Below are 26,547 nucleotides of genomic sequence, written 5' to 3' on the forward strand. Positions count from 1 at the left end.
ATAAATCATTAACTGTGCTTTAATTTTTTGCAGATGATGTAATGCAGACTACTTACTGTGAAATTGATTTGGACAAAGGCAGAAGAGATGCATTTGTGTATGCCATCAAAAATCACTATTGGTACCAGATGTATATTGATGACTTGCCAATATGGGGTGAGTGATATTATGTGTAAACAACTTGATTACAACTACAGGAGTCCTGTGCTAGTGGGTTTCATGGAGTAATTTAATGACTAAGCTTCATTATGAGAATCTCACAAGTATGTAGAACTTATGTAACCAAATAATACAAATAAATTGAAGGATTATTGCATTGAAAGAACAGTTGGGTGGCTTATACTAGTGAACTACAAAAACAATGAAAAGCTCTGTTGTTTCTCAAGCACTCATGTAGTAATACCAAGTTCTTAGGGTTAAATTCTTTTAAATGTTCAAGTAAGTGGTAATTAGATAGGTCCGATATAAGATCCATGTTAATGTGTTCATGAATAAGAATTTTTGTAAAACTTTTTCAATGTTTTAGCTTTATTTTGCTAGTTCTTGTGTTTATTAATAATGCAAGACTTGTTTGATTTACCTCTGTGGTAATTTAGTGGCTTTTAAACAGTTTGTGTGCACAGTCTGTGTTTATATGAAGTAGTTTTGTTTATGTGTTCTTATACAGTTCTTAAAATTGCTCTCGCTGATTGTTATAAATCTGAGCTTAGATGTACTTGTGTCTTGAATCAAAATTTATGTGTCCTTATTGCCATTGTCTCTTAAGCTTTCTGTTTTTTGTCACTCCCTGGTAACCTGTGATCACATACCTAGTAAAGAGTGCTTTGCAGATTGCATTTTGCACTGATAGCAATCAGCCAAACTCCCCAAGCCCTAATCCCCCTGTTGTAGATGTACATTGAAGGGAAAGGAAAAGTGGCACAAAATACTTCATTAAGGTAAGGTCTTTGTTGCCTGTGTTCTGAGAAAGAGGTAAAAAACCTCAAAATAAACAAAAGATCAATGAATGATTTTCCTAGAGCAGTGGCAGCTGCGTAGGCTTTAGACTACACAAGGATGATGGATGCTAAGCTGACTTCTTTGGAATCCTGTGTGGCTAGCGAGTCTTTGAGAGTTTCTTTTTTAGGACTGATTTTTCTGATCTTATTTGAGAATATTTTTTCTCACCTCAAATACTGAAGAACAAATATACTGTCTAAATCTTCTACACACTGACTAAATTTTATGCTCGCAGCTGAAAAATCTGTTTTACTGTGATTCCAGTGTTATTAATGTTCTTCAGTAGTATGTTTTGTATGCACAAGAAGTTATTCCTAATGCTACAGCTAACAAACATGTAGAATCTAGGTATCATCTTTGTATGATGTTAAGAAGGTGGTTTTGTTGTTTGGAACCAGGACCTCAAGTTGTCATACTTAATAGATGACTGCATCATTGTAAGTACTGGTAATATTATGCAAGGATATAATCTGACATCAGGTGTGAAAGCAAGTGGTGCTGAAGATTTTGGTCTATGTCTCCTGAGGGCTAGGTAAAACTAGCAGGACTGCAGATTGGTCATTCAATATTAGCCTGGCTTTTATTCCAAAAAATGTATTGGTTCTTGATGGGAGGCTGAGAAGGGAGTGGATGCACCTGAACTGATCAGAAGTGTTTATCTGCAAGTCTGAACAAGTCTTTCTGACCTTTGGGTTCCAAGTACAGTTTAGAAAACTGTGAATATAGCTTATCTGCATTAATTCTGTTTTTGGTGGGTCTCTGTTCAACAGTAGGAATATTTCAGGCTTTGAGTGCTGCCTAAAACTTAAAGCTTTGAGACTTGCTGCTCACTGAACAGTTTTTATTATAAATATTTCTGTTATGAATATGGCATGAGTGATACTGTAGACAAGCTCCTCTAGCTTGTTGGTGTCTTTGACTGTGTTGTATAGACTTGCCTAGTACCACATAATGTGGTGGTAGAGATACGAAGAAAAACTAGTATCTTTTGCTTGATCGTCATTGCATAGCTGTTAAATTCAGTAACTGTAATGAAAAACATTAGGACTACTTAAGACACATGGGAGTAAGAACTTTAGTAATTATGATGGCATCTCTGAAATACTCCCAATACTGAGAAGTTTTTTTTGTTTGTTTTATTACAATAGTGTCCAGAACTGGTTACCCTCAGCTTGCATTAAAAATATCTTGTGCTGAAATGGCTTTTTTGTTACTATGTGAAGGCTATCATGTGGACCCACATCATTTGGATTACCTTTCCTGAGAACCCTACAAGCCAGCATGTGTTGTATGTAGTGTATCACCCAATCCACTATTTTTTTTCATTGCTGATTTGCATCCTGTAGCTGAATTAAACCAAATTTTTGTTTCCTAAGTGTAAATGGCTAGAGTTCTTTCTTTGTGCTACCAAAAAAAAGTAAGTATTCTCTGAAGAGTTTAAAAGAAAAGGATTCAGATGGTGTTGATGTTTGCTGAGAACTCTAGGCAACTTCTGTTTAATTCTATTCTTAAAGCAGACCACTCACTGCTCTAGGCTCATCCAGATGGATTTGTGGCACTTCTCCTGCCTCCTGGCAAACTTTAACTGAGTTCATATTTTGTGTTCTTCATGGTTTTCCACCTTGGCAAGGCTTAACAGGTGTCAGTCATATGCACGACCATTAATATTTGAAGTTCTCCTTGGGAAGTCCTCAAAATATTCAGTAAGAAGTACTCTATTTTCAGTAAAGAATAGGCATAAAATAACTTTTCTTAACTGCTGATAACTAAAGGTAATGACTTCAAACGGCTGTTTGAGGGCTTTGGAAGGTTTACACTTTATTTTCTGACCTGAAAAAGGCAACTAGATCTTTTTAAGTGTGTTCAGATAAAGTGAATCCATTTTCTATTTTTTCCTGAATTGCTGCCCCGCAGTGGATTGGCTAGGCTTGACTGGTTTTGTTTCAGGACATCTCCCCAAGTACATGGAGCGCTGTGTTAGTTCATTCCTTCAGGTAGCGATTGATCAGAATGTCCTTTAAGTAGTTTAGAGGTCTGTATTGTCATGGTTTTGGATACTACCATAGGAACAGATGGTATGCCAGGTGCTAGGCTGTATGGCATAGGCACAAACTGGCACGTGTTTCATGTGGATGGCATATACAAGGCAATCCTGACAGATGAGCATGAGTAAAAAACATGACAGAAAAATACCACCTTGAAAATTAAAAAGCACAGGTGATGCGTAAGTGCCATTCCTTCATATACCTGCTGCTTTGTGATAACCTGTTCCATATCCTTCACCTACTTGTTCTCCCACGCCCCCACACCTTCGTATATCTGGAGTGCTGCTTCTATTGTGGCTTTCCATCTTGTATGTGATCTTTGACATGATGGTCTTGACATGAAAGATGATGCTTGTAGCCTGGGAACTTGGTGACTGCTAGACTTGACTTCCATCCATCCATCCCTCCCCCCCCCCCCCCCCCCCCCGCCAAGCATAGTACATTCTCTGGAATTTTTCTGTAGTAGATTAGGTATTTTGCAGTAATTTATTGAAAAGTAAGAACTTAATCATGGCTAATATTCAGTTCAGTTGAGTTCTGATGCTCCAGGAGCATCTGAGCAGCTTTCCATGTTGGAGGTAATAAAAATCTTCAAGTAAATGATAACTTTCTGAATTTTTCAGTGAAAGTAACAGAGAGAGCAGTCAAAAGCTACCAAGCATTGGAAGCTTGTGTGCAAATGAGAGCAAAAATATGTGTTGGAGAGTCAACTAATGAGTAATACAGAATTAAAGTAAAATTTTTAAGAGGGAGAAAAATGACTGAAGGGATAGACAGGAGATGGGAAAATACAGAGGTCTTGGCTAAGTTCTGTTCACGGAAATTAAATCTGTATTCAGCTAGTTGTTTATCTGGTAAGAATTCCAAATAAAACTAGAGGAACTGTTGTTGTGTCTTCCGTTTCTTCTGCAGTGTTGGTAGCTGCATGCTTTTTCCTTTTAATGCCATTACAAAACGCTTCTTGCAGATACCTGCGGATTGAAGGTGTAATCCAGGTATTGCAGTTGAAAAGAAGAGCATTAGGTCTGCTGTGTTCTGTTGCCTTTTTAGGTGGCAAAACTTTTCTAATTCATATTTTAAAAAAACCGATTGCAGAATATTTTAAAAGCTATACCTGTAATAGATGCTTACATTTGTTTCCTGTGCAGGTATTGTTGGTGAAGCAGATGAAAATGGAGAAGATTATTACCTTTGGACTTACAAAAAACTTGAAATCGGTTACAATGGAAATAGAATTGTAGATGTCAATCTGACCAGTGAAGGAAAGGTGAAATTGGTACCAAACACAAAAATCCAGATGTCATATTCAGTAAGTAATTTGGTGATGCATCTGTAATAAGAAATTCTACATGATGAAATAGCTCAAAAATAGGTACTTCACACCTACAACTATGTATTGATACATCAGGCTATATTAGAGGATCTTCACTCCTACGTTTTTTTTTTTTTTCTCATTACTGAAAAACCTTGATAGGTTTATTAAGAGTAAATATAAATGATGGTTTTTCATAGAATCATAGAATCGTTTAGGTTGGAAAAGACCTTTAAGATCATCCAGTCCAAGCATTAACCTAACATTACCATGTCCACCACCAAACCAATTAAGGGTAGAGTAGCAATTTCATGTTTCCTGGCTTGGTGGCTCGATCATTTATAATGAAAGTAAAAACTAGGAATCATTAAGATTGGAAAGGATCTCTAAGATCATCAGTCCAACCATCAACCCAGCACCACCATGCCCACTAAACCATGTCCCAAAGTGCCACATCTACCCGTTTTTTGAACACTTCCAGGGATGGTGACTCCACCACCTCTCTGGGCAGCCTGTTCCAATGCTTGACTACTCTTTCTGTGAAGACATTTTTCCTAATATCCAATCTAAACCTCCCCTGGCGCAGCTTAAGCCCATTTCCTCTCATCCTATCGCTAACTACTTGGGAGAAGAGACCAACACCCGCCTCACTACAACCTCCTTTCAGGTAGTTGTAGAGAGTGATAAGGTCTCCCCTCAGCTTCCTCTTCTCCACACTAAACAACCCCAGTTCCCTCAGCTGCTCCTCATAAGGCCTGTGCTCCAGACCCTTCACCAGCTTTGCTGCCCTTCTCTGGACACGCTCCAGCACCTCAGTGTCTTTCTTGTATTGAGGGGCCCAAAACTGGACACAGTATTCCAGGTGCAGCCTCACCAGTGCTGAGTGCAGGGGGGCAGTCACCTCCCTGCTCCTGCTGGCCACACTATTCCTGATATTTTTGAAACACTTCAAACAAACTGAAGCTTCTGTAATCTGCAGAAAAGTGTTTTGGTGGGAAAGGAAGATGTCCCAAAAGGTATGGAGACTAGAGGTATAGAGGATCCCCCAGTAGGTATGCATTTTCTTAATGTTTGGAGCTCTGACATTTGCATCATAGATTTGAACTGGATTGTGAGCTAGGACCAAAGCCCACTGTAAACCTTCATACTTTGTAAGCAGTTAGTATCAAAGCTTATTTTGTTTTTGCAATTCCAGTAGAAATTTGTCTTGTAACCTTATTAGTAAGATTTTCTCTGAAGCCCTCTGCTATTATATTGAATTGCTATGATAAAAGGTAATGAATAAACAGTGTTTGCTGATCTGAGATAATGAATTAAATTTTTCAGTTTTCCTCCTTACTTATTTGATGTTACTTAAATCTGTAATGGTTCACTTCTCATGTTCACCACATTTGTATACTGAAACTAGTTCTTAATGCATTGCTTTTGTACAATGTGTTAGCAGTAGGTGTCAGCTTTAAGGTGTTATTTCAGAGGATATTCTTGCCATTATTACATTTGTCTTGTGCTGAATAAGTTGCATAGTTTAAGTGCAGAAAATTGGTTCTTATATGTGCTTTCTAGAATTGTGTTTACACTAATCTGTGCATTTCTACTGCAAAATTGATAGTAGAAATTCTGAAATTTCCTATTTCAAATTCCACCAGCATTATGAAGTCCATTTGCTCTGAATTTTGAGGTGGACAGCACTGAGTAGCTGCTGGTAATGTAAAGAACATTAGATGTTCCCTTAAAATACTTTTAGTGTACAGAGCTCAAGACTTACCTATCCAGTTCTCTTGGCACCACTGGGCAGTTGCTGGGCTGGCGTGTGTGTGGTCTTTAACTCATCATTTGTCACTGGTGGATTTGTTCTAAGCAGTGCTTCTTAGTGGCAGATGCTCTAATGAGAAATATATCTGCTTAAAACAGTGTTGAAAGCTATTAATGTTTTGAGCTGCTAATCTTGAACAAGGTTGCAATTTGAACTGAAGAACATTAATATCATACCTCAAAGTGAGTAATACTTGAGTCTTGGGGGTTTTAATCCATCTAAGGTCTGTGGTGAGTGATAGGGGTATTCAATCTACATTTATATGCTTTCTTCTGTACTGAATAAGACAACATCTGTTGGAAAGGATAGTTCCTTGTCATGTATTTTAAAAAGATATGCACAAGGGGACTGCATTTGTTTCAAGATCACTAAAAATCCTGATATTTCCTATTCTTGGAAAGCTTTTGAAAAAAATTTAGTGTACATTTGTGTTTAATTTCTGAAAATGCATTTAAAAATTAAAAAATTAAAACAGTCTTGCAAAAATTCTGAAAAATACTTTGTGCTACTGTATTAGCACCATATAGTTCATTGGTGTGATTAAATCTTCCAAATCCAAAGCAGTCCTCTGTGCAGCTAGTGGAGTAACTGATAACAGTAATATGCTGCTACCCTGTGATAGTATGGCCATAAATACACGCTATTCCAGCTGGTTTCATATTTAGTTACTGGCATTTGAAGTGCCTAGATTGCAGAATCCTGTGGTCTTACAGATTTTAGGCTGCAGCTTTTAGCTTGTAGCTTTTAAAATTTTAATGTCTGTCTTTTAGGGTCCAGCTTGATTCCTTTTATCCAGTTCCCTTCAAGCCAGCTTGTATCTCGGTTTATCCCCTTTTCCTTCCTGTTGGCATCTGTTTTAAATCTGCTCTTATATCTTCTCATTTCCCTCACTTCTGCTAGACTGAATCTTTTTTCTTGGGCACTGTACTCAGAATTTGGGTACAGATCATTTCACTGAATACCAGTCTCAGTGCACGGCAGCAAAACAGATCTCAGCTGCCATTGGGGGAGCAGAAGTAGAGGGTGTTGTCATCGCTCAATGAACACTGGTAATGTTCTCCGCAAGCCTCTTTTCATACAACGCAGCACATGGAAATGTTGAGAAAAGGGAGTGTGCTGTCAGCAAAAATAAGCTTTGGAAAAATTCCACTGCTTTCTAGCACATCATTCTTGAACATACTTAAACATGCTTTCTTTCTCTAACCTTTGTTCTGAAATCTTGGGCATATTTGGGTCGATTTTTCAAAGGTATTGCCTCATTGTTTTAAGAGCATCTACTGTGGGGAAAATCTGTCATCTTTGAACTATTTGTTTGACACAACTGAAAAATAGGGTCATTTGGTGGATTTTGGATTTGGCACCTTCAGCATGAGTATCTTTATGAGCTCCTTCTATAATCATGAAAAGGCTTTGTTATATTTGACAACTAGAAGTTTGCATCTTTGGATAGTCTTGCAGAGACAGTGAGAGCTGAGGCAGTGCAAGACTGATTCTTCCTTGTTCTTAAACATACGTGTAGACAAGATTAGATCCATGAGGTAAGGTGGCTGGTGTTCATTCTATGTCTGACCTGTAGATATCAGTCTTTAAGAGGTCCTTTAAGACTCAGTCCATTGTTTTTTCCAAAACCTAGATTCATATTGAAGAAAACATCTGAAGCGGATGACTTTTAAAATGTCTTTTAGGTTTCTGCGTGTGAGTATAGCTGAACATACTATAACGAGCTTTTCAAGTGTAAATTTTTCTCTCTTTAGGTGAAATGGAAGAAATCAGATGTGAAGTTTGAAGACCGATTTGACAAGTATCTTGACCCATCTTTCTTTCAGCACAGAGTATGTATTGTTCTAAGACAACCTTACAAAATATCCCTTTGAAATGGTTGCTTTAGTTCAGAAGATGTCAGAGAATTTTTGGATGACATCTTTGAATTTTTGGATGTCTCGGGTGTTCTGGGACAATGAAACAGGCAGGTTTAGGACTGCAGGTTTTAAGTGATAGTTCTGTTGCTCAAATAGGATGGCTCCACTTTTTTTAGAGTGATTCAGTAAATGTGCAGGCAAGCTTCAAGCCTGCAGCAACTACAAGTTGGCGATACCAGTTGTGATGGTTTAAACCTGTGGTTGTAATCTCCTTAAGGGTAGTATGCTGAGCTATACTACTTTCTGAAATTAGAGGTTTTGGATTCTGTTCAGAGCTTGGTGAAAACTAGAAGATGTGCTTGTCAGAGGCAAAATAATGCTGCTGCACATTTTGGTCCTGTGCAAAGCAGTGGTTCCTTTGGCTTTTTGCCTGTGAGCATCTCTCTTGCTACTAAAACCTCTTCTGTAGGAAGGCAGTATCTTGTTGCCTTGGATGCTCCCTTACTAAGGGAGCATGTGCAGCCAGTTGTTCGAACTTTGCTGGTGCTTAACTAAGCTGTGATAACTTCGTCATGAGCAAGCCTGGCTGTTGAAAAGATTTATGTATGGTGTTTCACAAGCCAGTTTTACTGGGACTTTCTACAAATGTAGTGTTACTTACAATATGGGTTTATCGTTACTTAGCTAGTGCTGACAAGCTGTCTGCTAGGCAATGATTTATCCTTATTGGAACAAATTTGAAACACATTTACAGTTCTAAACCTTAGGGATGTGTTTTCTTTTTGTAGATTCACTGGTTTTCAATTTTCAATTCTTTTATGATGGTGATCTTTCTGGTTGGCCTAGTGTCTATGATATTAATGAGAACTTTGCGAAAAGATTATGCAAGATACAGCAAGGAGGAAGAAATGGATGATATGGTAAGATCTGCGTTCACGCTTTTTTAAATCTCTTTTTTTAAGGTTTATTGTTTTCTCTTCATATATTCATTGTGTTAGCAGCTCTGAACAGCTTTCTTCAGTGGGACAGAAAACTGCTTCATGTGCGTCTTGAAAGTGTCACTGGTTTTCTTTATAACATGCTTCTAGGTTGCAACCCAGAATTCTGTCTGTAGTCACTGTGTTAATGTTCGTATCCACACTTAGGTTAAATGAGGTCCATTTTGGGTGTGTAATAGAAACCTGTGTATAATTCTAAACACTTCAGAGGATTTTAGGGACAGGGAGGGAATCAGATAGATTTTACTGCATCATACATTCAGGTCGTAATTTTTTTTGTCTTCATAAGCATCTGAAAAGTAAACTTTTCTCCTAGATTTGATGTATTCAGGAGAGAAGACATACTTGCACTTGAAGTTGCTTTAATAAATCAAATCTTTAATTTATGCCTAGCTTGTGTGTTTGTCGTTAATTGTCATGACTAGACTTAAAATTTTTTTGTTGTTGTTCCTAGGACAGAGATCTAGGTGATGAGTATGGGTGGAAGCAGGTCCATGGAGATGTTTTTAGACCATCCAGTCATCCTCTAATATTTTCATCGCTTATTGGTTCTGGTTGTCAAATTTTTGCTGTGTCTCTCATAGTCATTGTTGTTGCAATGATAGAAGATTTATACACGGAGTAAGTATAATTGTGCCATGCCTTCCACATATGAATGCTTAAATGAACAAAATAATTACAAAAATGAATGTTCTAACTGGCCTGGAAAAAAGTGTTTGAGAGTCTTTAGTCTTTATCTTTAGATTAGATGTAGTATTGAGAAGGGATCTTTTAAGTTGTAATGAAACTTTGTACTACTCTTATCATGTGAGTTGGTCTCCTTTAATTTTACTCTTTTAATGCTTGCTTTTTACATGATTTATTATGAAACTAGTTTGTTGTTCTGCAGCATCATGGGTAGATTCTATAGGAAATAAATGTTAAAAGGTGCATATTTTACTACTGGTTTCATCTAGAGTGACAAGATATTACTATATTTCTTACCCTGTCTTCCCCACTGTGTCCTGTAAATACTGAAGTAGGAGTGTGCTGTGTTGTGAATAGTCTTGTCTACTGCTCACAATGCATTAAGCCAATCTTATCCACAAGCCTTTTTAGGAATGGGGATTTAATTTCTTAAGTTCTTTCTAACAGATAGTGCTCAGCCTGTATTGCACGTAAAACCTCCAGCAACGGGTGGGCTGTGGTCCTGACTGGAGTGAATTCATTTAAAACAAATAGTACTCCAGTTTAAATTTAACACACCACTTGTGGTTCACCTAGTTCTCTTCCTTTACCCTTTACCTGTTTGAGATTTTTGGTGTCCTGGATTGACTTCATCTGTTTCTGTAGTGATTGTATGTTTTGTATGTTGGATACTGGGGGGATTCCTCGTCCCCCCCCTCCCCCCAGTGCTTTGTTTTAAGCGATGACTGAAATTTCAAATCTCTGTTCTATTTCCACTTGAATATCACCTGTAACTATATTTTAACAAGTTGTAATACTTCTAATGTGCCACTAGAGAGAACTCTTGGTTTTGAATTTAGCTGCCTTTTAATGGTGTGTTTAAAAAGCCACTCTGTATTATATCAGTATCTTGACATATTTTCATTTTTCATAGGGTGTTATTCCCCCCCTTGTGCTCCATGGTTACTTTTCTGGGTAGACTTACATACACATTTTTAATTGTACAGCTTGTCAGTCCTTTAAGGGAGGGAATGAAACCATTTCAGAATGTTTGTTCACTGTAGGGATGCTGTAAGTTAGTAATGGCAATTGTAAAATGTGTCAGAACAGTAATTTTTAAAAATAAATGTGCACTTAGTCTTTTATTGCAATAGGCCTTTATATCACTTTCAAAGTGAATTTAATTCTGGGTGCGTAATGGAACAGTTGACAAAATCTGGTGCAGACAATTCTTATGTTTAGGAAAATAGTGATGTGAGTGAAAAAGGCTGTAAAACAGAATTACAAGAATGATTGCCTGTCAGTGTTCTTCAGGTCTGTTAAAACTCTTAGGGATCATGCAGCTGATGCCAACTAAAAGTGTCTCAGTAAAATTTGGTCGTGTCAGCTATTAATGTATTAATGCTGGTTTGTGTTTTGAGAAGCTTTTCCATTAGAATATTTGAAACATAAGTGAGTAAGCTCAAGAATAGGAAATTTTGAGATAATTTTAGATAAACATCTGCTGGTCATTTTACAGGTAGCCTGGATGTACATGTTTGACTTAAGACTGTGCATGGCCTTCTGGGGTTTTGCATGTGTTTCTAAATTGGCTTAAGTTAGGAGAAGTATTAAAATTGGTTTCTGTCTAACTAGTAGCTTTCTAAAATGGAACTATTGCCTTTTTTTTTTTTGGAAGCAAATGTTAGCATAACACTGCTTTAGTGTGTGTGACCAGCAGGTATATTCGCTTAGTTCAATCCATGCAGTCATGGAAGCTGGTTGTACTAAAGATTACTTCTTTGAGTAGGCAGACGTCCGGTAATGGTTCATCAAAAGCCAAAATGCCAATAGTCTGGAATCTCTCAGAAGAGCTAATTTGAAAAGTACAGCAAGCTGGCTGAAGACCTTCTGCTTTTGCTATCAAAGAGTAGCAGAGGGACACGGGGGAAACAGTTCTATTCATGAATAACATTTATATCTTGCTATTCCTAGACATGATTTTTAAAAATGTATTTGGAGATGGCTTTTGTGATTTAAAATTATTAGCTTTGCCTGTAAAATTTTAGAAAAATTATACCAAAATGGGTACTCCAACATTTAATGAGGTGATAATTTAAAAATGACTAAACTCTTCTGATTGGACTACTCCATGCTGATTTGTGACTTCATTATAGTATTAATAGTTTCTAAATCAGGTCTTCTGATTTTCTGTAAGATGATCACTTTTGATCTTAAAAGTTAATTTCTGAGGGATGGCAGAAACATCATTCACAGTCTTAGTATATTTTTGTTAAACTGGCCTTTATATTAAGCAAGGAGTACCTTTTGTCTGCAATAGTTGAATCTTACACTTAATGTATGTCATGTAAATAGCTCAGGTCTTTATACAAAACGTACACACATCCAAATGTCAGAGTATTTTGATCAGAGGTGAGATTTTGTACTCCAGTGAAAATAAATGCATGTTAGAAAAGAAGGTAGTAAGTCGGAACTCTTTTTACCCAGATTGAATTAGACTTGGCCAGAAGCTTTGGATACAAACAGTTCTCATTCTTATGCAGATTTTACAATTTAAGCACTTTTAAATTTTTACATTACCTAAAAATATTAAATGTCTGCTTCTCCTAAATGTACATATTTTACTGTAATCTTTTGCTCTACTACTGTTTGTCTTTCTATGTCATTTACCAAAAAAATCCCTTCTTGTAGGAGAGGATCAATGCTCAGTACAGCTATATTTGTTTATGCTGCAACATCGCCAGTAAACGGGTATTTTGGAGGAAGCCTTTATGCTAGACAAGGAGGTAAATTGTTTTCATGTTTTGGCATTTTCATTGCATTGTTAAATGGAGAAGTTATTATTTTCTGATTTGCACCAGTATAGAAGTGTCCTCATGGAGTTAGACCATTCAGATGGAATCCATTAAATTCTTAATAAACGGAAAATATTTTGAGTATGTTTAACTTCCATATTATTTCCTATTCAGTATTGGCTGCATTTTCTAACTAAAGATAGCTGAAGTCTTTGGTTAATTTAAAAGTAATAAGAGCTAAAGAACTGTTAACAGTTGTATCTTGTGAATTGCTTGTTATACTCTTGTATATAATTGTTTGACTCATGACATCCAGAGAGTGTAATAGTCTCTTCCTCTTCTGTAACATGCTGTTAAACAGCTCATGTCATGACTCCTACATAGCCCTCCTCTGTAGGTACCAGGAGGGCTATGTTTGCTAACACAGAAAGGATGAGTATACAGTACTTACTAGACCATTAACTGTGGATGGGGAAAACTGTTTATAGCATCTTTTTCTACTTTTTAGTATGTGCTTTGCTTTATACTTAGCAAGTTCAAAATGAGTATCAGTAGAGAGCAGCAGCCAAATAAAATTGACATAACAGATTTGGACAGGCTGTCTTCAGGTGCCTCCCCACTACGCCTCTGAGTTATGACCAGTTACATCCTCACAGTCCGCTAGCTTCATCCGTTCCCTATGCTGTAATAAAAGAGCAATCAATATCTATTGTCTTCTATAGTGCTTTAGGAAAAATCTGGTAAGTTCGCAAAAGAACTTAACAGTGTATCTTATGCATATCTTTTTAGCACAACATACTTGTTAGTATTCAGTCTCAACTGCACTTTAATCTACTCTGAGTTTGGAGGTTAGATGTTTCTTTTCATGTGGCTTGGGTATAAACCTAGTGATTTGTTTACCTAGTGAACAGATCTAGGTAAATTAGGGTTGCTGTTCTAAAATGTCCCATGCTGTATAGTTGAGCCACATTTGCATTTTTTTTTCTACAGATCAAACACGTAAACTGTAAAAATGCTGAATATTTTGGTCCATGGTGGAAATACCTATGATGGTCCAGAAAAGCATATGCTAGTTTTCTGACTGTTTTTTACTTAGTGCGTATTACAGATGCATCTATGGTGTATTAAATTTAAATATAGACAGTATTTAAGAGCATTGAAAGTAAAGGGAATACAGACAGTGAAAATTCTTAAGGTATGGCCCAAGAGGGATTTTTTGAGCTCCTCAGGGAGCTCTAAACTTAGTAATAACTGCTAACGAGTGTTGCTGTTCCCTTTATGCCCGGGGTTTAGAAATCGCTTTCCTTCTACCTTTTCTGCTGTTGAAGATGTCTGAGTTCAATTGTGCCGTATATTAAATGCATTTTGCTTTATATCAGGGATAGCTGGTTCCTTAATGCATCCTGAATGTATGGAGTCGGTTTAGTTGGGTCAAGACAACCCAGAGCAGGTGCTGCCTGAAAGCATCTGTAGCGCTGAGTTGTCCCGGGAGCGGTGCTGAGCTCTTGTGCTCTCAGGATGGGAGCAGGCTCTGCACAGGGCCAGCTCTGCCATCTCTGTCTCTACTAATCTGCAGGTTACATATACACTACGTTTCATACCCCGGTTTCTTTGGCCAGCTTAGTCAGCATATGCTGTTCTTCAGCCGAAATGTTCTCACACTGTATCCCTTTTCCTGTCTTTTCACCTGGCCTAATAAGTCGGTTAATGTGCTGCATCTTGTGAGTTGCCAGGAGTCAAATGAAACTGTTAGTTGTTTCTTGGCTCTTGTATTGATGTAACATGTTGTTACTTAATTCTTTCACCGTTTTCGGGGAGAAGTCATCAAACACCTAAATTCTGGAGAGCTTGCTGATAGCTTTTTAAACAAAATACACTGTGTCTCACCAGTCCCATTGGAATGTCCCTTTTTACAGGAAGGCGATGGATAAAGCAGATGTTCATTGGAGCCTTCCTTATTCCAGCAATGGTGTGTGGAACTGCCTTCTTCATTAACTTCATTGCCATCTATTATCATGCTTCAAGAGCTATACCCTTTGGAACCATGGTGAGTCATTTTAGTGGAGAATTTAAACACCACTGTAGACACAGCAAAACTACCTTTTAGTCTGAACAAAATTGTGAGTCATAGCTTTAGCTTCCTAGTTAGAAATTTATTCTGGGAGGGTTTTAAGGTGCTTCAGGTATAATTTGTTTTAATCACGATAGCAACAGCTGCTGGATGCCAACAACAGTCTGCTTAAAATGGCACTTCTGCTTTGTATTCAAGCTTAGTGTTGTAACAATACGGGAAGTTAGCAACTTGAATTTTCTTCTGGGTGGCGAATGCAAACTGGTTCTAAGCTAAAATGCAATACAAAAGGATTCCAAGTGAAAGCTACTTCCAAATCACTGTAGTCAAGCAGAAAAAATAAAAATAAAAGATCAGCCAACAATATGAGATGAGACATCCTGAGGAGATCTGGCTTTACAAAAATGAATCACTGTTTTCACTTTGTGAAGTGGTATTTAGTATCCAGTTATGGTCTTGTGTCTGTGTATTTACCATGTCACTTGAAAAACAATGCTGGTTGAATTATTTTCTCATTTAATCATGATGACTTTTCTTGTTTCTGGTGGCTTTTGTCAGGATTTTGTTTCTTATCATGGCCCTTTCAAGTAACCTCAAATAACCCTGTGAATACAATGTAGGAAATAATCACTTGGCACTTTGGCAGAACTTCTGTTTGAGCTTGCAAGGGGTATTACTTGAGAGCAGAATTTTTTTAAATATGCAGCATAAAATTGCTTTTTCTAATTTTATGCAGTAGCGCTGTTAACTTTAAAAGAATCTTAATACAGGAAGGCTTGTTTTCTTTTCAATATCTGTAGCAAATCTCAGTTTTTAACCTTTTTTTTTTTTTTATATAGCTCCCTTTGCATATCAGTTTTTGTGATATGTTAAATTGCTCGGGCTATTCAGAGATGCTTGAGTAGCCTTGGATTTCTTCTTAGTTTAAATCTACAACAAAATGAAGCTTAGTATCCCAAGTTTGGTCTTATAAATTGTATTATTTGGGATATAATTGAATTCGGTATGTGACTGAAAAAATTCTTATGAACACATTGTTAATGAATGAATGTGGTAGAAATCATAAATGCTAATAAAGAGAGAGACAATTCTCAGTTTCAGGGAGGCTTTCAATAATTTTCTACTGATGGAGGAGTCATTACTTTACATGTACATTGCTGATTCTAGTCACCTCCTTAGTAGGTATTTTCAATGCATGCCTAAATACCAACTTTTTACATTGAATTCATTGTTATATAAACACTAAATATAATATCGAGCTAAACATGTTTATGAACTGTTCACTTATTTTTTCTGGTTTTCTTCTTCAAGAAATTAGACTAAAATTCTATCTTTGGATATGTTTGTATTAGTCGGTCAGTGCCCCAAAGGAATATTGTATTGTCTTTTCTTTCCTAAGCTAGCAGCCATATACCACACTGTCAGAAAAGTTTACAACATTGATCTTTGATATGTGGAAACAGGCTCTGTTTTCTGCTGAGCAGGCATTTATGATACCACATTTCTCACTTGTATTCCCATTTGGAGGTCAGGAATGCTGAGGGAAGGGAATTCCACCTGTGCTGAAGTTTGTCTTGTAAATCTGTTTAACTGATTTGTATTTTAAGATGTTGGAAACATGTACATGCAAAAGCAAATAGGAATATAAATCTTCAGGGGTCACTTAATCAGGATGTTAGGACTCTTTATACACAGCAATTTTAATGATCTCAAGGTTTTATGAACGTGTTTGAGTCATTATGACTGTGGCAATAAAACTTCGGTGGAGTTAGCAGACTTTTAGTAGGAGCAGGTTATGAATCGGAAACTTCATCAGAATAAGCAATGCTCTGATGACTTCAAATCAACTAATGAAGCTGGTTTGTAGAAGGAAATGAAAATTGTTTGAAATTACCATGTTATGCTTCAGGTTGAAGTCCCCAGGAAGCCCTCTGGCTTTATGGATGATACCTTTGTGTCTTTCCACCTTTGTTTTCAGTGTAGAGAAGCTTCCAGAATTCTCTAGTGCAAACTTGCTGCTGCTTTCTTGGGGAAATAAAACCTCTGCCATCTAAACATACTAGAACACAGAAATTACTTCTTTTATGCTGGCATGTCTTGAAACCACCCTCCTTGATTTAAATTGCTGGCAAGCATTACCACCTCTCCTTGACTACTGAAAATCTGGAAAAAGCAAAAACCAAGTTGCTGATAAAAGTCTCTGAGCTTGAAGATTGCTAAGAGGCTATGCTTAAATAAGACATCCTGTGCCTTGCCCATTTTGCATTGCCACTTACCAGTGAACCGCTAAGTAGTCTCCTCTCTGTGACTCAATTCCTCCCTCCAGACAGATTTTTCTATCGAATGTAGGCAAGGAAAGCCGATAGTGTCAAAGGCAAGACATCCAAGCTAACGCACAGCTGCTGCATCTTTGATCTACATGGTTTCTGCTCTTCCACAATTTGTCTTGAAATGCTCAAATTGATTGGGCTCTTCAGGACCTTCATGTACCTCGCTGTCATTGCAGTCTGTTTTGAACTTCAAAGCTTCGTTCACTTTGTATATCTCATTCCCGATGTCTGGGATCTCCTCGAAGATGTGGCAGGGAAGATCCAAAGCTTGTTTCTGAAATGGTTCTTCAGTCTTGGGACTCTGCCTTTAGCCCTTTTGGATATACATGCAAGCCATCTACCTATACTGTGACAAACCTTCTGTAGTGAAATACACAATGAGCCTGAACAAAGGCTTCTTCTCTTCCCTGGGATATCTTTCAGCTGCCCTTCCCTTCAAATGCAATAAAAAATGTGACAGATTTATTCAAATATGAGAGCTTTTTAAAACTTAATGGTTTAAAGCCTGCAATTCCCTAAGCATATGATGGAAATACAGAAGCCTAGGCTTTTTCTCTCGTCTCTTCACCTTTATAGAAATGCAGTGGGTACTGTTCAATTCTTTGTTCTTTTGGAGCCCAAATTTGATTTTTTGGAGTATTTTGTTTATTATATCCTGTTACTGAGAAACAGAGTTCTTCTGAAGGTGGTGTACACCTTGACTTACCTTCTGTTGATTTTTGTCAGTCTTTTCGGTGTATTTATCAATCGTCTTTCTATTTTGTTGTGTTTAAATTATATGCAAAAAATAGAGCATGGAGCAATTAAAAAGAATTTTAAATAATGGCAAGTGAAGTGACCTCTCCATATACATTTATGAGAAGTGTAGTGGTAGTTCTATGCAGAAATACTAAGTAATGCAGAATTTCTACAGAGTACAGCATGATTGAATTTGAAGCGACTGTCTTAATTCTGGCATTTCATAGGTTGTGACTGCTTACATTGTTCTCTGTGTGATACATAATTTAAAGATTTCCATTAAGGCTACTGTGACTAGTGTAATATTCTGACTGCAGAATCCATGCAGTGTCTATTAAACTGTTTCAGATGTACCATTTTTGTTTTGTTTGAGCAGTACACTCATGTGTGGCTAACATTTCCAGTATGCATTTTTAATGCTTTAATTAAATAAGATTACACACACTGAATTTTTCTGGGGATCGAGATCCTAGTGTTTGTGTCTTTTATACTTTGTTTAAACTAGAAAAAAGTGTTTCCTCCAACAGATAGCTTAATCCAGGCTGCAGCCATCCCTGACAGCTTTAAGTTGATATGAGTATTGGCTGCCACTGAAAAAGGAGGACCTGGTAGCACCAAAGATTTTCATGCCTTGAGCCAGTTAAGGAAATACACCTGGCTAAAAATAGAAAAAAATCTAGTTGTATACATTCAGCAGGGTGCTTCCTCAGATTGCTTGAAAGTGACTGTGAAACCCTTGGTCAAAAACCTCATTTTTGCTGAAAATAGACACAGCTTAATGCTTCTGCCTAAATTTTCAACAGTTCAATTTATTACCCAAAGCAGCACCCTAGATTAGCAACTTAGCTGTAATAAAATGAATAACACTTTATTTTGAAGCCTTCTATTGTTTTCTTGTTCTGTGTAATGTTTGGGCACATGATGTGCAGAAAACTGTTTCACTGTACAGATTCAGTAACCTCTGTACGGGGGGAGAGTCTCATGACTGAGAGTGCAGTTTTGGTAGCTGACAGGAAAGATCAAGCTGCTGCTTTGACAGTTAATTTTTATTGCTTTTCTCCCTTGTGCATTAAGCAGTCAACGCACCACAGCCTGCCAGTAGCTGTTTAATATTAGATATGCTCATAAAAATTTTAATTATCACCTTTGAATGAAGTTTAATCTACAGTTGTCAGAAAATATGAAACACATGGCACTAGAACATAAATTATATCCCTCTTGACAATGTTTCCTTTCAAATAAGGAAAACTGAATCCTGCACATTCAGTCAAGGGCAGTAGAATATTCTTTCCCCATCGAAACAAAACACAAAGGGGTTAGAAAGAACGCAGGCTTGGTGGGGTTGATGATCTCTTCTATGGCAACTAAAACCTGCAAACTAAATCAGATGCTTGTGTATAAATAATATATTTTGTACAACAAAAATGCAACGGTCGAAATAGGTATGTTTTAATGTACTGGCTTGGTAGAAAAACTCATGTAATTTGTCTTCAGACATATGTATTACAGGGAGCGTGTGCTTGTTTGCTTGATGGAAAACTGGGTTTGTAGATGTAGTAGATTTACCTGTTTGCATAATTTGTGGTTTCTGAAGTGGTAGTTAAAACTGTTCTCTGAATTCCTCTTGGCTGATGTTACAGTTATACTTGTCTTACAAGTCTCACTAAGACCTAACTTTCTTATCTCTGCCTGTCACGCAACAGGTATTGTTGGGGTTTTGGGGTCTTTTAGTATGTTACCAGTGACCTCTGTGGGGAGGCACTTCTGCAGGAGGGCAGAGCATGTGCGTGTGTTCGTTTCCTCTTACCAGTGAAATGGAGGCTGGTAAGTGCTTGAGCCACTTTTGCCATTATAATCTCATTCTCCAAAACCTTTGAGGCAGAAATCTCATAGCTTCATCTCTGTTTCAGTTAAGGCACTTGTGTACACTAGTGCCCTGTGTTTGCTTCAGTTTGGATTTAAACTCTAGGTTTAGGCATTGCCCAGCCTGCATCATCACTGCCCTTGCCATCTGTGGCAACAGGCACTACGTGTTCAGTTTGGGACAGAGGCATGTCTTCACCTCAGATCTGAAATTAAAAGGAACATGCCTGGAAGGGCAGAAGCTAGAAAAGCCAGTTGTCTCCAGTCATCTCTCACATCTAGAGAAGACTATTACTGCCAAGAATGAAGAAAGTAATTTTCAGCAAGCATCAGTCTGAGCAGGTAGACTGCCCTGGAGTCAGACAGTGAGTTGAAAGCAAGAAAGAGGATGCTACTGAGGTCAGCACAGTGCGTGCCAATTCTAACCAGCATCAGTTGTGTTGGTCAACCTACTAAGACCAGCAGGTTGCTGTCACCAGTGTGGGGTTATCTCAGAAGACAGAACATTCACGTCTTTATCAGCTTATACAGCTTATCAGAGGCAGGTGGAAGTGGGAGGCATTCCTGAGCCTGCACTATGGTCCGTTCTTGCTTGCTTAGTTGGGCCTCCATTGCACTGCAAAGTCATCTCAGATAAATTTTAGACTCTTGAATGCCCTCAGGAAAAAATGCACTTCAGTTCCAGCTGTCCTCAAAACACAGCATAGCATTAAGACAGGCAGTTCACTGTTTAACAAAATGTTGACTTTACCTAATGCTGCTTACTAGATTTCACTGAAGATGCTAGCTGTTCTGTCTGAAATGAGTTCATTTTTCAGCCAAATGGTTAATAGAATGGGAGGTATTACAACATTATCAATCATGGCTTGACTGAACTGCTGGTGAAGTCACAAGCACTCAGATTTTCTGACAGATGCCAGTTACAAGCGTACTGGGGACAGGTTGGCAGTACTTACTGAAGCCATTATTCAAGAAACTTTGGTCTGTTTCAGCTTGTTTTATGCAGAGAAACATTTCAGATTTCAGAGCTGCTGCTGAGTCAGTCTCCCAGACAACAGCCAAGCCCTGTGGGAACAAGTTGGGCCTTCTCCTTGCCCACCTGATTTGATGCCATTCAGCTCTGCAGTTGGTGTCAGTAGAATGAGCACTAGAATGCTGCTGACTGCCTTTCTTCATCTAGGAGTTTGCCAGCTAATCAGTAATTAGGCCTGAATGCCCCTTGCTTGGTTCCTTGTCCAAGGTTATATCCTTTCCATGTGGATTCCCTATGGTAGATGCGTTTTGCAAGATGGACAGTTACAAGCTACTAAGTTTTGTTCCAGGTGAGCTTGGAACCCAAGGCTGTTCTCGACAGTTTCTTTCTGCAGTAAAGCAGCTGATTCACTTTCTACCACTATCCCTCGTCAGGGGTAATTTCCAAGATAAAGAAATGAAGCTACAGACACCTTGATAACTGCCCTGTAAAAGACAGTTGTGGCTGGATGAGCAATAAGGATGCCCTTTCACACTGCCTGTATCTGAGCTTCCTGCCCCGGCCAGGTTTGAAACCTCCCTGCTGGAGCGCCACAGAGCAGCATGGACAGGGGCCACCCAACACCCCTGGAGGTCCTTGCACAGGCAGGAAGCAGAGCAAGCTCTTCTTGGAAATGGAAATGGTTTCAATATGGTCAGCTCGGAAATTCTTTGGATCCTGTCCAGACCTTAATTCTTGAATGTCTCTTCTATCCACTGCACTTCAAACAAGCTGGGACTTTTTGGTCAGGATTTTAGTAAATGTAGGACTCAAGATGTTCTACTTTGGTGTTTCTGATACTTTCTGATACTTTTCTCTGAAAATTCTCAGCTGCTTATTCTTTTAGACTGAGGAGGTTTCAAGTGCAGGACCTGCATCCATTAAGTGAGTTAGTTGTATACTTTTGCAATTTATTCTTAGGCGACCTCAGTGTCCTACCTTAGACACTACGCTTGATTACCTTTGTTTTTTCCAGTAATGGAAGATAAATGGGAGATACGAAAGATGTATTACTTGTGTAAAATCTGCTTTATTATTGGCAAGTATAAATACTGCTTAGCTTTTCCTTATTTACCATTGACGCTTCATATTTTAGTGGCTCATGATGTAATTTTTTAATAACCTCTCCCCAGAGATACACAAAGCAGTCTGGACAGTGCTTCTGCTTGTTGACCACCTGTTTGGTGTACCCCTTGCGTGAAGGCTTGCTCCATCCAACCCCAGGCAACGTTTTCCATTTACATCTGGCCTAGGCTAGTAATGGTATGCAAGTCAGTAATAGAGGGATAACCCACTGGCTTTTGTCAGATATTGCCTTAAACTCATGTGATTGACTTAATGCTAAGTTTGTATTGAGCTAATGTAGTGCAGCTCCTCATCTCATGAAGCCTAGTGGTTCTTGCTTGTCAGCTGCTTGCAGTAGATTTCCATAGATATGACATAGGTGAACAGCTTTTATCTGTCCTGGAGTAACTGTGTCTTAAACAAGTCAGTGTGGCTCTTAGACCTGATCCTCTGTCCATTGTTTTGGATTAATCTGCTACCATGGACTGCGTCTTCATGGGGTGAAGGAGGAATATAGCTTCTTTGCTCAGGAAGCACCAGGGTGTACACAGAGCCTCAGGCAACAGTGCTTTTAAAAGGCAGTATTTTCATATGTTTGCATAGAGAAGGTCACAGGGCCAATATTCTGAACTACGATTATTGCATTACAGGCAACTGTTCTGTCTTTAATTACCAATATACCAAGTTAACAAACTGTCTAATGCTAATTAATTTTGTGCTAAAGAGTTATGAGTACAGAATATCTTGCTAAATGCTTTAAATGTTCCTGTTTCGGAAGATAAAAATATGTTGTCTTCAAGGAATAGCAAAAGTAGAGCTACCTACATAGGCTGGAAAAAAGATGATTTGTGGTAAAATTTTAGGGAGGCTGGAACATTGGAAAGAGCTGGAACATTAGCTTGACATCACTGCATTGTGCATAAACGTAATCTCTATATGTAAGTAGGGCCGTTGTGGTTCTAAATTGTGTATCTCTGCATACCGGTGGTCACTCATATCTTTGGCAGTCTGTGTTCTTAATTACCTGGTTGGTGGATAGTGGAGAAAATTGAACCCAAAATTTTGATTGGTAGCATTCTGACATGGCTTTGCAATTCTTGTTTGAGTTTCTTTTTTGTATTGGATTAAAAATGTTGCACCCAGCAGTTGTAGTTTTGTATGCAACTGCCTAACTGCTAGATATTAACCCCCAGGGATGGTATACTCTGCAAAAGTTTAAGAGAAGCTGACAAAATTTTCTATGATGAAGTACCATGAAGACTTCTATTTCATTTCTTTGCAATGTATTGAGTATAATGATTAGATGAAAACAATAAAAAAAATCTGTAATGGTTCTGTTCTCTGAATTGATGCAAGAAAATATACTTAATAATGTTTATTGGGAAGTTTCTCAGGAAATAAATATTTCCATTTGATAAAATCGATGTATATTGACTAATGCTTCATAACTAGGAGTATGATTCTACAGCAATAACTACTAAGGACTGATATATACGGAGTGGGTTGGTTGTCTTCTTTTGTCGTCTTATACCTTTTTATAAAAAATTATTATTTTACTTTTTGCTTACAGGTGGCAGTGTGCTGTATTTGTTTCTTTGTCATTCTTCCATTGAACCTTGTTGGTACAATTCTTGGCCGAAATCTGTCAGGACAGCCTAATTTTCCATGTCGTGTCAATGCAGTGCCTCGTCCCATACCAGAGAAAAAATGGTAAAGACAAGCATGCATATTAACTAGATGGATTCACTTCAGTACATTCAAAGTGACTTTTCAGATTTCATCATTAAAAGTTTTTCTAGAATAATTTTTTTTATTTAAATTGAGTTGTGTCTAAAAGAACATGTCTATTGACATTTCTTTAATGTGATTTTTCTATTGAATAAAAACACCAAGTACGGTTAATGGCTAATAGTTGTAGCAGATTTTACAGTCCTGGATCACTGATTCACATTTGGCCTGAAACGCTCTTCAGTCTCTTATGTAAAAGGAATGGTCCCAACCCAGTTCTTGTATGGGTGTCTTGAAATTAAACCTTTCCTCTTCAGTTAATGCCTCTTACAGATTTAGGATTGAATGTGCCTTGGAGACAGAACTGTTCTGTTTAATGGTCTCCATGTACAAGCTGAGACATATTTGCAGGGTGATGGTGGGGAGAAGCTTGCAATGCTGTTCCCAATTCTGCACTTTTGTTAATGGCACAGAGCCTAAAATACTCCAGGTATACGGTTTGAATTGTGAATAAACCTTTATTATTTTTGAAGTGAATATAAAGGGGTGGGTGCCTAGTCTCAAAAAAGTAGACTTGGGTTTTTGGAAAATAGTGAATGCAGTCACTTTTTCCTATTAATTTAATTCTGAGATGGAAGCAGCAAGCTATGGAAATGAAAATATCCTCAGAGGATTTTTTTAAATAGATTTTTCTTGCTTTCCCTGTTCAGAGGAATGGAACAGACAAAGTGAAGGGAGCACTGAAACGTGTATGCCTGTGATATCCAGGAAGTGCAGCACACTTAGTTTCTTGTTAGTGGTGGGTTGTTCAGCTCAGATGCTAGGATTTGATTTATATTGTGACCTGTATCTTGGGAATCCGATGGATTTTTCTGGAATAGCATGACAGATAACTAAGATACTTCTCTTGAAGATGATGAAATTCCACACTGTCAACATAGACAAGTCTCCCTATAAATAATAAAAGAAGCTGCAAATTAAATCACTGGTTACTAGCTAGATTCAGCATCATAGCAAGTACTACACAGAGGTCACCTTTAGTAAATTACAGTATTATCTAGAGGTAGCTGAGTATTAATTTTTGACCATAGGCTCCTGACTCAGTATGGTATTAAAAATAAACACTGGTTCTTAATTATATAACCATTACCCTGCAAAATTTTCTTTTGTGCTTTTTGCTGTATTTGTAGCCATCAACAGCACTGAGTTTTCACTGCCTTCATTCAAGGCTAGTGGATGTTATGGGGTTTGATTGCTTAGGCCCTTTTTGGGCAAGAAAGATTCTTTCTGTAGCCTTTAAGGCTGGTTAGATGCCTAACCTTACGCCTGTAGGTGATAGGCATGAACCTTACGTTTTGTTTCAGTTTTCCCCAAGAATAACTTCTTCTATCCATACACATGATGTCTTGGCAGGAATCTTCTTTCTAATATGCTGGTATGAGACAGAAATGTTCTTGTTAGCATGCTTTTTAAATAATTCTCTGTGGTATATGAATGATCTTGTTAATATATTTATAAATGAAAGATTAAAATTGTCCCTAAATGAATCTTAATATCTTTCAGGTTCATGGAACCAGCTGTTATTGTTTGCCTAGGTGGGATCCTCCCTTTTGGATCAATTTTTATTGAAATGTGAGTATGTCAGCTATTTGCTAATTTGATTAAAAAGTATAATAATTTAAGTTCAATTGCATTTTGGTTTTGAAATAAAATATTTTGTTTACCATCTTCAGGTATTTCATTTTTACTTCATTCTGGGCTTACAAGATCTACTACGTTTATGGCTTTATGATGTTGGTTCTGGTTATCCTCTGCATTGTGACAGTTTGTGTGACTATCGTTTGTACGTATTTCCTGCTAAACGCAGAGGATTACAGGTGGTAAGTATGGCATTATTTGCATAGTTAACCAGATTGTGAGAGTTTTATAGAAAAACAATATACTTCAGTCTAGATGGGTCTTTTCAAAGTGTCCCGTGTCCAGATTTTAGCTATAGGGAATAAAAGCAGTTCTTGGATCCTTTCTGTACAGGAGCTTTCTGTGTGTACGTGCATCTGTGCGTGCATGTATGTATGTATATATAAAAAAAAAAAGTCAAGGCACACAGGAATAGGAAGAAGGATCATCACTTGCTATCAGTGGTAGCTGTTGCCATAGAAGCTTTTGTCACTTATAGCGGACAACGTGTAGATGTTGTTAAATACATCTGTAGAACCAGTACACTTTATTTCCAGGGTAAGGTTTTAGCACATTTTGCATCTTCTTGGGAAGCCTTTTGGTCAGATACATGATGGACATGCATGTTTACTTTCAGGCAATGGACAAGCTTTCTTTCTGCGGCATCAACTGCGATATATGTTTACATGTACTCCTTTTACTACTACTTTTTCAAGACAAAGTAAGTGATAGTTTTCTTGCTTGAATACCAGGTTACCATATTGCCAAATTAGTTTATTGAGAAAAACTGGGGAAAATACCTAGCATAAATTCCTATCTTTCTTTTTCAGGATGTATGGCTTGTTTCAAACATCATTTTACTTTGGTTATATGGCAGTATTTAGCACAGCTTTGGGAATAATGTGTGGTAAGTTTCAAATATATTGACAGTTTTCTATCAGAATTTTTCAGACTGTCATGTTTCTGATTTTAGCTCTGTGGTTTTGGTGGTGGAGTGTGTACGTCTGCAAGATCTGCTCAAAAAAGCTTACAGTCTTTAAAAAGAATCTTAAAGAGTTCTGTGCTTATACTTGGCTCCTACCTAATATAGGAGATGTCTGTGTATTGTGTCTTCTGATAGGAAGATTATGTACTGTGCAGAGAATTTCACACTCAGTGCATGCTTGAAAGACTCAATATTTGGCAAGAAATTCTGCAAAATAAGTTCAAAATTGAGTCCATGCTAGCATTTTGTTTTGGAGTTTTTACTGTTGCCCCAAGACAAGGAGCTAGGTACACCCATTCAGGCATCAATGGTATTGCAATACTGAAGACCCTACCATCTGTATCTTGTGGCATGTATATATGAGGGTGACCAGAACAGAAAGGACTGACACTTCAGGATAGCATTGGAGAAATAAGTATTGGAATATTCACAGGTGAGGAGAGTGCAGAGTGCTCCTCTGTGCAGCTGGATTTCATTGCTTTTTGAGAAACTGTTTTGACAGATGTTTAGAAAAAGATACGGCACTCCTCAGCATGCAGGTCATCTGATAAAGTCAGATATACTTGTTTACCTGTTAGCTTTATTTTTATC

General features: G+C 37.7%; 1 protein-coding gene across 3 annotated transcripts in view; it reads left to right on the forward strand.

Moving 5' to 3' along the window:
• The window catches only part of TM9SF3 (transmembrane 9 superfamily member 3), a 51,218-nt gene that overhangs the window by 19,034 nt on the left and 5,637 nt on the right, over positions 1-26,547 (forward strand). For all 3 annotated transcript variants that reach the window (XM_075717457.1, XM_075717458.1, XM_075717459.1), the window contains exons 3-14: positions 34-156; positions 4,193-4,353; positions 7,924-8,001; positions 8,817-8,948; positions 9,481-9,647; positions 12,384-12,478; positions 14,404-14,534; positions 23,137-23,276; positions 24,858-24,926; positions 25,028-25,174; positions 25,609-25,692; positions 25,802-25,878. In XM_075717457.1, coding sequence (XP_075573572.1) covers positions 34-156; positions 4,193-4,353; positions 7,924-8,001; positions 8,817-8,948; positions 9,481-9,647; positions 12,384-12,478; positions 14,404-14,534; positions 23,137-23,276; positions 24,858-24,926; positions 25,028-25,174; positions 25,609-25,692; positions 25,802-25,878 — 1,404 coding nt within the window. The remainder of the gene's footprint in view (positions 1-33; positions 157-4,192; positions 4,354-7,923; positions 8,002-8,816; positions 8,949-9,480; positions 9,648-12,383; positions 12,479-14,403; positions 14,535-23,136; positions 23,277-24,857; positions 24,927-25,027; positions 25,175-25,608; positions 25,693-25,801; positions 25,879-26,547) is intronic.

This window comes from Pelecanus crispus, chromosome 10 (assembly GCF_030463565.1).
Source record: "Pelecanus crispus isolate bPelCri1 chromosome 10, bPelCri1.pri, whole genome shotgun sequence".
In the NCBI taxonomy this organism is placed as follows: Eukaryota; Metazoa; Chordata; class Aves; order Pelecaniformes; family Pelecanidae; genus Pelecanus; species Pelecanus crispus.